Source organism: Notamacropus eugenii, chromosome 1, assembly GCF_028372415.1.
Source record: "Notamacropus eugenii isolate mMacEug1 chromosome 1, mMacEug1.pri_v2, whole genome shotgun sequence".
NCBI classification, from domain to species: Eukaryota; Metazoa; Chordata; class Mammalia; order Diprotodontia; family Macropodidae; genus Notamacropus; species Notamacropus eugenii.
This window is the reverse complement of record NC_092872.1, coordinates 66,083,448-66,096,670: the sequence shown is the minus strand read 5'-3', so window position 1 is coordinate 66,096,670 and position 13,223 is coordinate 66,083,448. Positions and strand designations below refer to the sequence as shown.

General features: G+C 38.7%; 1 protein-coding gene across 3 annotated transcripts in view; it reads right to left on the bottom strand.

Annotated features, from left to right (window-relative positions):
* Positions 1 to 13,223, bottom strand: part of ANKS6 (ankyrin repeat and sterile alpha motif domain containing 6) — an 85,021-nt gene that overhangs the window by 60,520 nt on the left and 11,278 nt on the right. Inside the window, exons 1-3 of one of the 3 annotated variants that reach the window (XM_072604788.1) lie at positions 7,311 to 7,399; positions 7,127 to 7,208; positions 2,367 to 2,869 (exon numbers count right to left, since the gene is read on the bottom strand). In XM_072604788.1, coding sequence (XP_072460889.1) covers positions 2,367 to 2,781 — 415 coding nt within the window. In that variant the 5' untranslated portion in view covers positions 2,782 to 2,869; positions 7,127 to 7,208; positions 7,311 to 7,399. Of the gene's footprint in view, positions 1 to 2,366; positions 2,870 to 6,628; positions 6,970 to 7,126; positions 7,209 to 7,310; positions 7,400 to 13,223 lie in introns of those variants that run through there. The other 2 variants (XM_072604794.1, XM_072604782.1) reach the window with 2 other exon arrangements.

Below are 13,223 nucleotides of genomic sequence, written 5' to 3'. Positions count from 1 at the left end.
AACAATTTTGAGTGACTAGGTCATTTTGATCATTATAAAAACCTTAAATACAAAAGATCTATGAAGGATGACACTATCTGCATCCACAGAAAGAACTAATAAATAGAAGCAAGCATAGTATGGTTCCACAGATAGATATAGACACACACACATATATGTATGTATGTATACCCACACATATATTTGACTCTAATGGTACCCATCTCTAGGGCAGGGAGGGGCAGGAGGGAAAGAAGTTACATGACAACTTTATTATGTATTTAAAAGAAAAACAAACCACATTTGCAGTTTTATATGTAACTTTTTTTTCCTATTTCACTATGTTATGGAAAGGCTTGTTTTATTTCTTAAGTTCAGAATTAAAAAAGAAAAAGAAACAATATTTCCCAATGTACACTTTAAAAATTGCCTCTTCTTTCCACACTTTTAACACCATGTTAGTACTGATGGTTTCTCTCATGTTGTTAATAGCTTCACCACAGAATACTCCAAAACATAACTGTACATCGATTTCTTGCCCTGGTTTTCTCAATGAACATTTAAAAATTTTGAAAATCAAATTTTAATTTAGTTGAATATAAAAACAAAAATATCAAGGATTACTTTTAGGAAAAATTAGGAATTAGAATGAATGTAGGCCATAGGGGAAAGGACAATGAACTCAGAAACACAAGATCTGGGCTGGAGTCCTGATACCTCCTCATTATGAGCCATCTACCTTCAAGGGAGTAATTGAATCTCTCCGAAATTAGGTTACATTATCTGTAAAATGACAATTATAACACATAAATTATCTATGTGATAAGGGTGTTATAAGGAAAACACTGTAAACTGTAAAAAAAATTATATACATGTGAGTACAGAGATCTGAACTGAAAGTCAGGAAGGTATCGTGAAGAGAAAAAAAAAAGGCAGACAAAATTTCCTCCTGTTTAGGAAGCAATATTCATGTAGAAATCTTGCTGGTGTACATAGCCACACTTTTTTTTTCATTCTGCTTCTTTTTAACTATGAAGAAGGCAGATTCAGGTACCCTGAATGCTCAGAGTTAGAGGGCACGGGAAAGATGAATTTTTCAAGGACCTTTCATTAAGACTGTTTGTGTAACAGGAGAAGAAAGACTTTAGAGTTTTAACATCTGCCAAAACTGGTTAGTGGACAAAGCACTAAAGATTCAGAGTGAGTTAGATCTACTTAAACCTGAAAAAAACCACAGTAGACTAAAGAATAAGAAGAGTTAACGGAATGTTGTTGTTGTTTAAGCACAGTTAAAGACTAGGGAGAAATGTAACTGTTCCTAAGTGTTTGCATTTCTTGAACTCCTGTTCTAAATTATATATCTGATTTTTACTATAACAATGAGTAATTGTTTTGAGGTTTTAACAGTGAGTAGCTGAAAGGCTTTTGATACAATTATTTGTACCTATGCAAATAAAATTATTTCAAATATATAACTATAGTCCAAGCACCACCATCTATTTTGTGGAAACTTACTTAAAATACAAGTATTGTAGCTAGAAACTAAATAAAGAGCTCTTTAAGTATTAGCCTTACACAGAGAAATCTAGAAAACCAGAGCTATAATTAGCTGGGCAGGGGGGAAGTATTGAATGGGTCTTCTTTCCTCTCCATGGCAACCACCATCTCCATGCATAGTTTCATGTTCCTCTGCTGACCTGTGCCCTCTGCATGGTGCAATAGTTGCCACCTCAGTATACCGTTGCCATGGTATCTCTTTCTTGGAGTCCACTTTTCCTCTAATTCCCATAGGGGCAAGGGCCAGGCTCTCAAAGGGGATGGGTTACTCCTTCTCCCAGAACAACTGTAACTATATTTGGATTGTTTTATGCCCTCCCCATCCACCCACATGCATTTGCCCTTGGTGCACATTTTGATGTTGTACAGTCATTTCAGTCATGTCCAAATCTTTGTGACTCCATTTTGGGGTTTTCTTGGCAAAGACACTGGAGTGGTTTGCCAGTTCCTTCTCCAGCTCATTTTATGAATGAGGAAACTAAAACAAACAGGGTTAAGTGACTTGCCCAGGGTCACACAGCTAGTAAATGTCTGAGGCCTCATTCGAACTCATGCAATTGAGTCTTCCTGATTCCAGGGCCAGTGCTCTATCCACTATGCTACCTCATTGCTCCCTAGGTACAACTCCTAGTTACTGCTACAATTTGAATTCTGACTACTCATCTACATGACATCTTCAAATCCAGTCCTGTGATTCTTCCACTCCATTATGCTATCAGCTAGACCCCCATGCACTGCCCTTAAACAAAGAAACAAAAAGCAAATGGCAATTTCTTTTAGCTTTGCAATGCAAAACAAACAAACAAAATCAAGAGGATAAAGACCCTTACCTGTTTTGGGTCTAACAGTTGTAACAGAATCCAAATAGTCTACCATTTCCTTATGTTTGAAATCAAGTGCAATTTCAAAAGAGGTTTTCTCTAGCACATTGACATGGTCAGGGTTAGCTCCTTTGTCCACCAGCTGCTGAGCCACACTCACTCTCCCATTAAGAGCTGCCAACATCAGTGGACTCCAACCCATAGTCTTAACACTGTAATTGGCATCAGCTCCCCACTCCACTAAGAGGTGGACCACTGCCTCATGTCCATGCTGGGCAGCTATCATCAGGGCAGTTATGTCTGGCAGGTCCCCATTGTAGCATTCCTCAAGCACACTGTGGTTAAAATGGTCATAATTGTCAACGAAGGCCCCTGTTTCCAATAAGAGCTTAACTGCGCTGAGATGACCACCTCTGGAAGCCATTGTGAGCACACTTGCCCCCAGTCTGTTCTGCGCATTAACATCTGCCCCATTTTCCAACAGAATGTGAAGCACATTGATATGTCCAAATCTGTAAGGAGAGTAGGGAAACAGTTAGAGAATCCAACTAAACACCCTGTAATAAGTGACAAGGAAACAGACCATTAGTCAAATTATATATTTATACAATTTTATTCACCTATGTATAGCTATCTCTCTCTATATAAACACACACATACATATAGGCATAATATTTATAAATATAACATTTTGGGCTAGACCTGTTGTGATTTTATTGGCATATGGAAGACTTGGTTATAACGCTCCCTCTACCAATGCAGATGGCAAATGCTCTGGAATTTTTTGTTTTAGAAGATTACTTGGGGCATTGGGACGTTAAGTGAACTGCTCCCTACATGTCAGAAATGGAACTTGAGCCTTGGTTTTCCTGTCTCTGTGGCCAACACTCTATGCACTATGCCACACTAGATAGAATCCTGGCCTCAGAGTTTATTAGACCTGGCTTCAAGTTTCACCACTCATGTATACTGAATGTGTGACAGGTACAGCATATATTAATATCTATAGGTATATACATACATTTATATATATGAATAAACATGATTCTTTCTATCCCTTTTCATTGTTTTGCTAATCAAACTTCCACTTTCTCCAAAATATTTTCCAGATTAACCCTTCTTGGATTTCAATGTTCTATTAATTCCAACATCCTCCACCATTTGCACATATATATGTAGATAAATTAAATACACTAAATGCAGAGTACTAATAGGTACTGGCCATGGTAAAAAGAAAGGGGAGATAAATGTGGCAGCTACCTATAGTGAACTTACAATGTGAAAAGGAACACAAGACAAACAGAGGCAAACCAGATACACACAACAACCTATAGGTAGTTGTAAAACTAATTATAGTTTTATAGAGACTTAAAAGGTAGAGGATGCTGAGATAAATGAAACAAAGAGAGACAAAAAGCATTAATTTGGTAACGTTTCATGGAAAAAATAGAAGTTTGCCTGGGAAAACAAATAACAAAAATGATGGAAAGAATTTTCTTAAGAGAAAATTAGAATTATGGAGAAAGAAAAAAGTACAGAAAAAAATAATATAAAGTTAAAACTTGGTACAAAGAAAAGATTACTGAAATTGTCAGAAAGTCAAATATTAATCTTGCCTCTGTTGTGTTCAGAGGCATATATCTTAAAGTAAACAAAGGTAAAACATGGGTACTGTGCCTCGTGTTTGAAATACTATTGGGAGTTAATTAATGTTCTAACTATAATAAGAAAAAGTCTAGAAATCTTTCTCAAAATTGGCCATTGGTGAGACCACAAGAAGGCTGAACTTAGAGTCAGAATTTTTGACCAGTAATGAAATCCACTCAGTGCTTTGATGAAACAACCAGTTTGATGACAGACTTGGCATGTGTTATTTGGTGCTAATCGCTTCCATTTTCCAGAGAAATAGCTTATCCCAATTCAAACAGAAATGATACTGAACCACTTCCCACTCCTCATTTCCTCCTGGTGACACCATTGTCCCAGGCAGTCAGGCTCAAAACCTTTGAGTTTTCTTCCAGACCTTCCCTCTCCCTCATCCCTCCATCTCCAGTGGGTTATTACATTACATATGAGAAATCCAGCATCCTTCATTGCCACTGTCATTTCCCCTGGTTAGGCCCTGATAGGTTCATGTCTCAACTTCAATGTCTGCAGACCCAATTTTCCTGCTCTCATTTCTTGCCCTCTCAAAAGTACCCTGTATACCTGCAAACAGATATACCTTCCACAGCCTCCCCTTTCAGCACACCACTCTTTGGCTCCATCTCATCTATTTCCATAGCCAGCAAGTAGACAAATCCCATCAATTTTATCTCCATGACATCTTTTTTTCCCTCCATATCTGTCTTCTTTGCTCCATTCACACAGCCATACCTCTAGTTCCAAGCTAATTGGGTTTCCATGCATCTCTCCAATCCATCATCCATATAACTATCAAAATAATCTTCCCAATAACTGGTCTGGCAATGTCAATCCCCTGCTCAAAAATCTTCTTCAGTGGTTTCCTATTGACTCTAAGATTAAATCCAAACTTCTCAACCTGGCATTTAAGGCCCTCCAAATTATACTGCTCTGCCCTACTGCCAATCCTAAAAGTCAGTGTTTGGGTAATAAATAGATAGAAAGTATTCAGATGGCCCTAGTCCAGCATTTGAACAGGATCAAGAAAGATGAAAGATGCTGTTGTATAGTAGATAAACAATGGCCTCAGCCAAGAAGACTGGGTTCATGTTTAGTCCCTGACACATCCTGGTAGAGTGACCTTAGGTTAGTCACTTAATCTTATAGTGCCCCATGTAATACTTAGACTGTTGATCATATAGGTGGTAAAAGTTCCCCAGATCAATGAAGTCACAGGTCCATACCAAAAACAAAAATTATAAGGAACAAATAGATTGATTGGTTTGGGGAAGTGTCTCCACAGGGAATCTGGCTCCTAGTAGAAATCCATAACTAGCAGCTCTTCTGACCAAGTGGATCAGAGATCTTAAGGTCCCCATGCTCAAACATATCACACCTGTTTCTTAACTAGCAAAACCAAATACTCAGAAACAACTGCCCACCATGTCTACTGATTCAAACCATATTAAACCAGTATCATTCTAGTCTGCTAAGTTTTTCCACTCATATCTGTATTTGTCTAGAGGTACAAAGAACCCTAGTTGTGGCACACATTAAAGTCAAGGAAAATTTAGGGTCTATCACACCATTCAATTGTAAGGACTACTCATGGAAACAGGCTCACTGAGCGCGCTCCTGCGCAGACCCAGTTTTCACTGGGCCTGCCATATTTAAGAGGAATATTAACAAACCAGAATGAATACAGAAGAGGGTAACTTGGGTGATAACAGGTGTTGAAACCATAACCTAATCAAATTGGGTGAAAGAACTAAGTGTGTTGAGCCTAAAGAAAAAAAACCAAGAAAAGAAGTAATAGATGTAAAATGATAATAATTTATTATATTTATTATAGTGCTTTAAGGTTTACAAAACATTTTACAAATATTATCTCATTTTTCTCTCACAGCAGCCCTGGAAGGTATATGCTATTATCATCTCCACTTTACAGAGGAGGAAACTGAGTCAGATACAGGTTAAGTGACCTGTCCCGGGTCCTGATTTAGACACTCAGTAGCTGTATGATCCTGAACAGATCACTAAACCTCTGTGAAGCACGGATCGCTCAGTTTTAATAAGGTTAATAGCTAGCACCTACCTCACATGGTTATTATAAGGCTTAAATAAGAAAAATGTATGTAAAGCCATTGTAAGCCTTCAAAGCATTATACAAACGTCAGTGCTATTAGAAGCATTAAAATGAGGCAGTACTGGGATTTTCCATCAGCCTTGGAAACCAGCCTTCTGTCCACCACACCCTGGCCTTCTAACTTGTAGGTCCTGGCTCATTTAACACTCTTTTTTCCAACCTCAATCCATCCCTGGCCCTCAGCTGCTGTAGCTACTCATTAACACTTTCCTTCCCACTAGGACATAGATTGCCAATATCTGAGCCTAAATCCACTGAATTTAGTGAGTCTTATAATAGGTTTGTGTTCCTCCTTCATAATGACTTCATAATGACATAAAGTCAAGTGATGACTTTCGGTTTTTCTATATTCAGGGGAAACTTCCATTGACTGGCTGGGGGATGGGGAGGCACAGCAGTTTGGATGCCAAGTAGAAAATGGTAGGTTAGGGAAAACTACCTCTGACTCCCTAAGCCATGGGTGTCACCTAGATCCTGTTCCTATTTCCCTCTGAACTGTCACCTGATAAAAGATTCAAGATGTTCCAGGATCCACTTTCTTTGCTCACGATGGTGGTCAGGTTGTAAAATTCGTTCATTGCGGATCACTTCCTCTCCCACAAATCCAGGCAGCTAAGAGCCAGGGGCTCGCCCCGCCCTCTCCTTCCACCCAAAATGAATCACAGATTAAATGTTCATGAAATGTTGGCTGATGTACAAATCTCCATTTAGCAACAGGACTGATTACAATAGCAAAGAGCTCTAATACAGTGGGACACTCCCCTGCCACAACTCTGGAAATGAGTGGCAAAGGAAGGCTGGCATTGATAGCTAATCTAAGTCCTTAATATATTACCCACATTAGTGGTATTCATAACTGCATCTTGAGGACTGGGGCCATACCAATCAGATGAGTTCACCAGTTCTCAATATCTCATGGACTGACTGACCATTTGGCAGACAAGTGTAAGATTCGGGAATGGGCAGGGCAGGACTGGGGAGGACACTTTGAGGCACTTACGTCCCTTGATCCCGTCTGGTCAAAAGTGAAATGACTGTCTCTGGATTCCTGTTTGATTCAATAACACAGTGCCTGCTGGTTCCTTGAGCATTCACAAACACAATCCAAAAAAAAAAAAAAGCCTTTAAAAAAAAACTTACCTAACAGTCACAAGGCCCTTCCCTTCCAACCACTTTAAAGTTACCTCGATATTCTCAGTTTGGGTTAGTTAGCCCCAGGCAAACAGTGATGTGTGAAATTTGTCTTTGGTGTCCTTTACTTCTCCAGCTTTTCACATTGCCTCCTCCTTCTGGATTCCTATGCACTGGACTGGGAATCTAGGAGACATGGGTTCTAGGCTTAGCTCTGTGTGACCTGAAACAAGCCATTTGACCACCCTGTGCCTCAGTTCCTCATCCTTAAAATTAAAGGGTTATAGCCATTATACAGTACCTGACATTTCTTACAACTCTAAAATTATATGGCTCAAAATGTCCTCCCCAGTCCTGCCCTGCCCATTCCTGAATCTTACACTTGTCTGCCAAATGGTCAAACAGTCCATGAAATATTGAGAACTGGTGAACTCATCTGACTGGTATGGCCCCAGCCCACAAGATGCAGTTACGCCACAGCTAATAAACCCAGAGACTTGGTATTAGCCCCCCTCGCCTTTCACCAAATGGCATAGCTAGAGTTACATTTCCCACATCTCTGCCCCTCATTCTTTAATATGTAATTTAGAAAACAGCTTCAATTCACCAGTTCCAAGTATACTATTTCTCTTCCCCTCTTGATGACAGAGAAATCTCCTATTGGAGCCACGATGCCTCTCTGTTTAGACAAAGTTTTGTTTAAACTCTATAAAAGTTCTCAGTCCCACCATTCTAGACAGCAATTTGGAACTATGCCCAAAGGGCGATCAAACTGTGCATACCCTCTGATCCAGCAATAGCACTATTAGAGTTGTATCCCAAAGAAATTAAAAAAAAAATTAAAGGTGGGGAGGAATCTATTTGTACAAAAATACTTACAGCAGCTCTTTTTGCAGTGGATAATTGGAAGTTAAGGGGATGCCCATCAGCTGGGGAATGACTGAACAAGTTGTAGAATATGATTGTGATACTACTATGCTATAAGAAAAGATGATTTAGAAAAACACGGCTAGACTTGCATGAAATAAAGAAGAGGAAAATGAGTAGAAAAAAGAACCCTGCATCCAGTAATAGTAATATTGTCTTAAGGATGACTCTGAGTAAGTTATTTTGTCTACTATAAATACACAAATTAACTATGAAGGATATGAAGAAAGATGCTATTTGCATCCAGAGAAAGTAATGATAATTAGAAGTATGTATAGAATAATTTTACACACACACACACACACACACACACACACACACCTATTTGTGTTTAATGGTAGCCATCTCTAGAATAGGGGGAGGTAGGTGGGAAAAAAAAGAAATTTACATGGTAATTTTGTTGTACATTTGAAAGGAAGAGCAAACTGTGTATAGCAGATTGGCAGTTTTATATGCAATCATCTTTTTTTTTATCATATTGTTATGGAGATGCTTGTCTTATTCCATAAATTAAAAATAAAATAAATTTATTATTACTATATGTCAAAAAAAGAAAAGAAAAACCTGGAAAGACTTACATGAGTTGATACTGAATACATTGTACAGTAACATCAATATGGTACAACAAAGAATTGTAAATGACAGGTATTCTTAGCAGTACCATGATCCAAGATAACCCCAAAGGACTCATGATGAAAAATGCTATATGCCTCCAGAAAAAGAACTGATAGTGTCTGAATATAGACAAAAACACACTGTTTTTCCTTCCTTCCTTCCTTCCTTCCTTCCTTCCTTCCTTCCTTCCTTCCTTCCTTCCTTCCTTCCTTCCTCCCTCCCTCCCTTCCTTCCTTCCTTCCCTCCATCTTCCTTCCTATTCCCACCACCCACAAAATGACTTACACATGTATAATCTATATCAGATTGCTTACTGTCTCAGGGAGGGGATCGAAGAAGCAGGTAAGGATAGAATTTAGAAATCAAAACTTAGCAACGAATGTTAAAACAGTTTTTACATGTAATGGTGGAATTAATTAAATTAAATTATTAATATTATATCAATATTAAATATATTTATTTTTATTTATGTATAAAATTAAATATCAATATTAATATAAATTAAATTATTAAAAAATAAAATATTTTTTTAAAAAAGTTTTAGTTCCAAAGGCCTTTGAGTCTTTGACCAGTGTGAAAGCCACTGCACATCTGGAAGCACCCAGCAGCACCATCTGCAAGCTTCCACATTTGGAAGATTCTCACAATGGCAAAGGACAACGGGGGCCACACACTGAATGTTCCCCGTTGGCATCTATTCTCCTTTTCCCCTTGTGAGTAGTAATAAAGTTTTGTCATCCGCTACTGCAGCGTGGCTCTCCTGCTCTTAATCTATACTCTCTTGCGCTATAGATATCATCTGATAAAGACAAAAGAAATAGAGTAGGTAGAGTACTTGGAATGACAGGATTTTGAGCTGAAATTTTGAGTCCATGTCTTTGACAAATGAGAAAACTGAGGACTAAAAAAATGAAACTATAATAAAAATACCTAGCATATATAGCGCTTTGAGGTTTGAAAAGCACAGGGTAAATACCTAATATTAATTCATGTTTCATATAGAAAGTTGGACTAGATTTGCGGCTTATGACATGCTAACTCCCTTTGTGCCGTAATGTGTTCTTGGAAAATAGTATTCTAACCGAAACTGCAACAGGAACAGTGTTTTTAGGTTCATACTGTAGGGCCCTAGTAAAAACTGCATCTACCCTTTTCTGTCACTAGATAGCACTCTTCCATCAGTAAGATGACATGTTACATTTACAACTGCCCTGGAAAAGAGAGCACTGATGGATCAAACTGGTCAAATATGAAACACGTATGAAAAACCAGCTACTTAAAAGGTGGGCTTTTAAGACGGTGTGTTGAGAGAAGAGAGGAGATGGGAAGGGAGGAGAGGTGAGCTACAGAGATATAGATATAAACAGATCTATACACATGGGACATCATCTTTTCCATCTATATTAGGTATGTTTACAGCTTATATTGTCATGTAATGAGATGGACCCTGCAACAGCCCAAAAGCAATGACATAGGGCAGCTAGATGGTAGATAGAACACTGGCCCTGGAGTCAGAAGGACCTGAGTTCAAATCCAGCCTCAGACACTTAGTAATTATGTAACTCTGGGTAAGTCACTTGACCCCAATTGTCGAAGAAAACAATGCTTCATGGGTAGAAAAACACTAATCTCGAATAAACCCTTCATTTTTCTCTTAAATCATTTCCTTCCTTTCTATGCCTACCTTCCATTACCCTACTTGAAGCAGCTTTCATCCCTTACCTAGGCTACAATAATAACTGGTCTTCCAGCCTCTAGTTGGCTTTAAGAGCCAAACAGTGGAATTCATATTTGACATCAGTCATATCACCATATAATTTAAAAAATCCTAGGAATTGAAAATTTTATGTTCTATGTTTTGTTAAATGGAAATAACTTTCTGTGGGAATATAACTATAAAAAGAGTATTTCTTAGATTAGAAAATGTGGGTGCTGATTTCACTAGATTCTAATATACCCTACACACAGCTTTGATCATGGCCACCCTAATGGGTACTTTGATGACTCCCCACTGAATACCAAGTAAAAGTCCACATTCCTTACCTTGGTATTCAATGTCCTTATAAACAATTAGACACCAGTTTTCCTCTCTAGGATTATCACACAGGATATATTCCCACCAAACCAAACTTCTTCCTATTCTCCAAACTAATCGTAGTCTTTCCCACCTCATATACTTTTTACATAACTGAAAAATCTTTCTGCCTCATAATCTCTGCCTCCTGAGATTCTTTCCATCCTTTCAAGGCCCAGCTAGGATATGCCACCTCCTACCTGAAGCGTTCCTGATCTTTTGCCAGCCAGAAATTTCTTTCTGCTTCCCTAATATTTTGTTTACATCCCTCCTATCCATTCATTATATTTTAATTTTTATTAGTGTTATTTACATCTATTATTTACCCCACTAGACCTCGACCTCCTCCAGTTACATATCGATAATAGAGTAATTTATAATTTATAATAACAATATTAGCTAGCAGTTATAAAATGCCTAAAGGTTTACGAAGTGTTTTAGATATATTATCTCATTTTGTCTATGAGTGCTAGGTGATCTCTACTATTCTCTGGTTCTGTGGCTGAGTTCAGATATTTTCATTCAAATGAGAACATGCAGAGATGCTGAGGAGAAGACTTTTAAAGCAATTAGACTGTCAATTATTATTTGTTAAGCATCTGCTGTGTGCCAGGCATCTTTGCCCTCAAAGAGCTAAGCATTCTATCTATGGAGACATAAACACTAACAAACAAAGCCTAGATCTAAGAAAATAAGTTCGGAGTGTGCTAGACAGATAGCTTTCTATTTAAGTAATGATAATCATCATGAATAGATCTGCTGAATCCTCAAGGGATTGGGATGATGCTGCCTTGGTGTGGATACCATCTCCCAATCCCCCATGCCCCTTACGCGCAAAGATGGGGAGGAGGAAGTACATATATAGATTAAAATGGATAGAAGGTAAAGGGGAAGGGTAGCTCTAGCAATTGGAAACATCAGAAAAGGCTTCAGGTGGAAGGAAGTCCTTCAGTTGAGACTGGAAGGAAATGAAAGCTTCTAAGGGAGGCCAGGCGGGAGGATATTTTAAGGCACGTGATGCCTTGAAAGATTAGAGAGAAGAGAGGGAGGGTCATGTATTAGGAACAGTAAAGGTGCTCAGCTTGGCTAATCCGAAGAGTTTATGAAGGGGAAGTAATATGTAATAAGGCTTGAGAAGTAGATTGCAGTCTGGTTGTAAAGGGTTTTCAGAGCCAAACTCAGAAGTTTTTATCTGATCCAAGAGTTAATAGGGGACCATATCACCTCATGAACAAATGGCCCAGGAATTGCAAAGCTTGTGTAACCTGGTTTATTAAGCTGGAAGAATTTCATAAGGATATAATTGTAAACAGTTTTCTGTGATTAGAAGGTGTGGGAGGTCCACGTCACCAGTACTAACTCAACAGAACCTCGTTTGGCAGAAAGGGAAGGTGTAGCAGTTTTCTCTATCTCCCCAGCTTAGGAGGCCAGACTCCTGTTGCTCAATCACTCAGCCAGATTACCTCCTGACCATTTTTGACCCGATATTACTGTTTGTTATTCCCACTTTTGCTTCTGTCTCCATCTAATTCACTATCACAGCTCTTAGGCCCAGATCGGCCTATCTGATTTTTGACACACAAATCTGTCTCACCCCTTGGACATCATACAGAGGAAAGAATGCTGGATATGGAATCCTAGGTCCCAGATTCAAATTCTGTCTTTAATCCTTGGGATCATAAATTTAGAGCTGGTCATTTAGATGACCTTAGAGGTCATCCAGGATGAGGAAACTAAGGCCCAGTGAGGGGAAGCAACTTGCCCAAGGGTCACAGAGGTAACAAATGGTGAAATTGGGATTTAATCAAGGTGTCTTGACTCTAAAACTAGTCTTACCACTGCACCAAGCTGCCAGCAGTTCCTATATGATGACTGCACAAGTTAGTTCATTTCACTATCAAATGGGGGAGGGGAGAAACTAGATGATCTACAAGGGTCCTTCCAGCTCTAACTTTATAATAGTTTCCCTTCTGGTGGAGAATTTGCTTTGCACCTCTACCAGGCATCTTCCCTAAGTCATTGAGCCTAATTGCAAGGCTCCTTTGCATTGCAAGATGTTTTCTACTTGTCAGTTTTCATCCTCAAACCTAAGTGTCTTACACCACCTGCTAGCTAAACATCTGGTGCAATTAAATTAGTTGAGAACTCAGACTGTTAAGGGCTTTCTTGGAGAGGTCGATGTGGAGCAGGGAAAAAAAAAACAAACCACTGCTCTCAAGAGTGGATTTCTTGACACTTAGAAGCTGTGTGACCCCGTTCTGATCACTTCACATCTTAGCCTCAGTTTCCTCATCTATTAAATGGGGATAATAACACTTGAGCTACCAACCTCACCACCACTGTAAAGAAA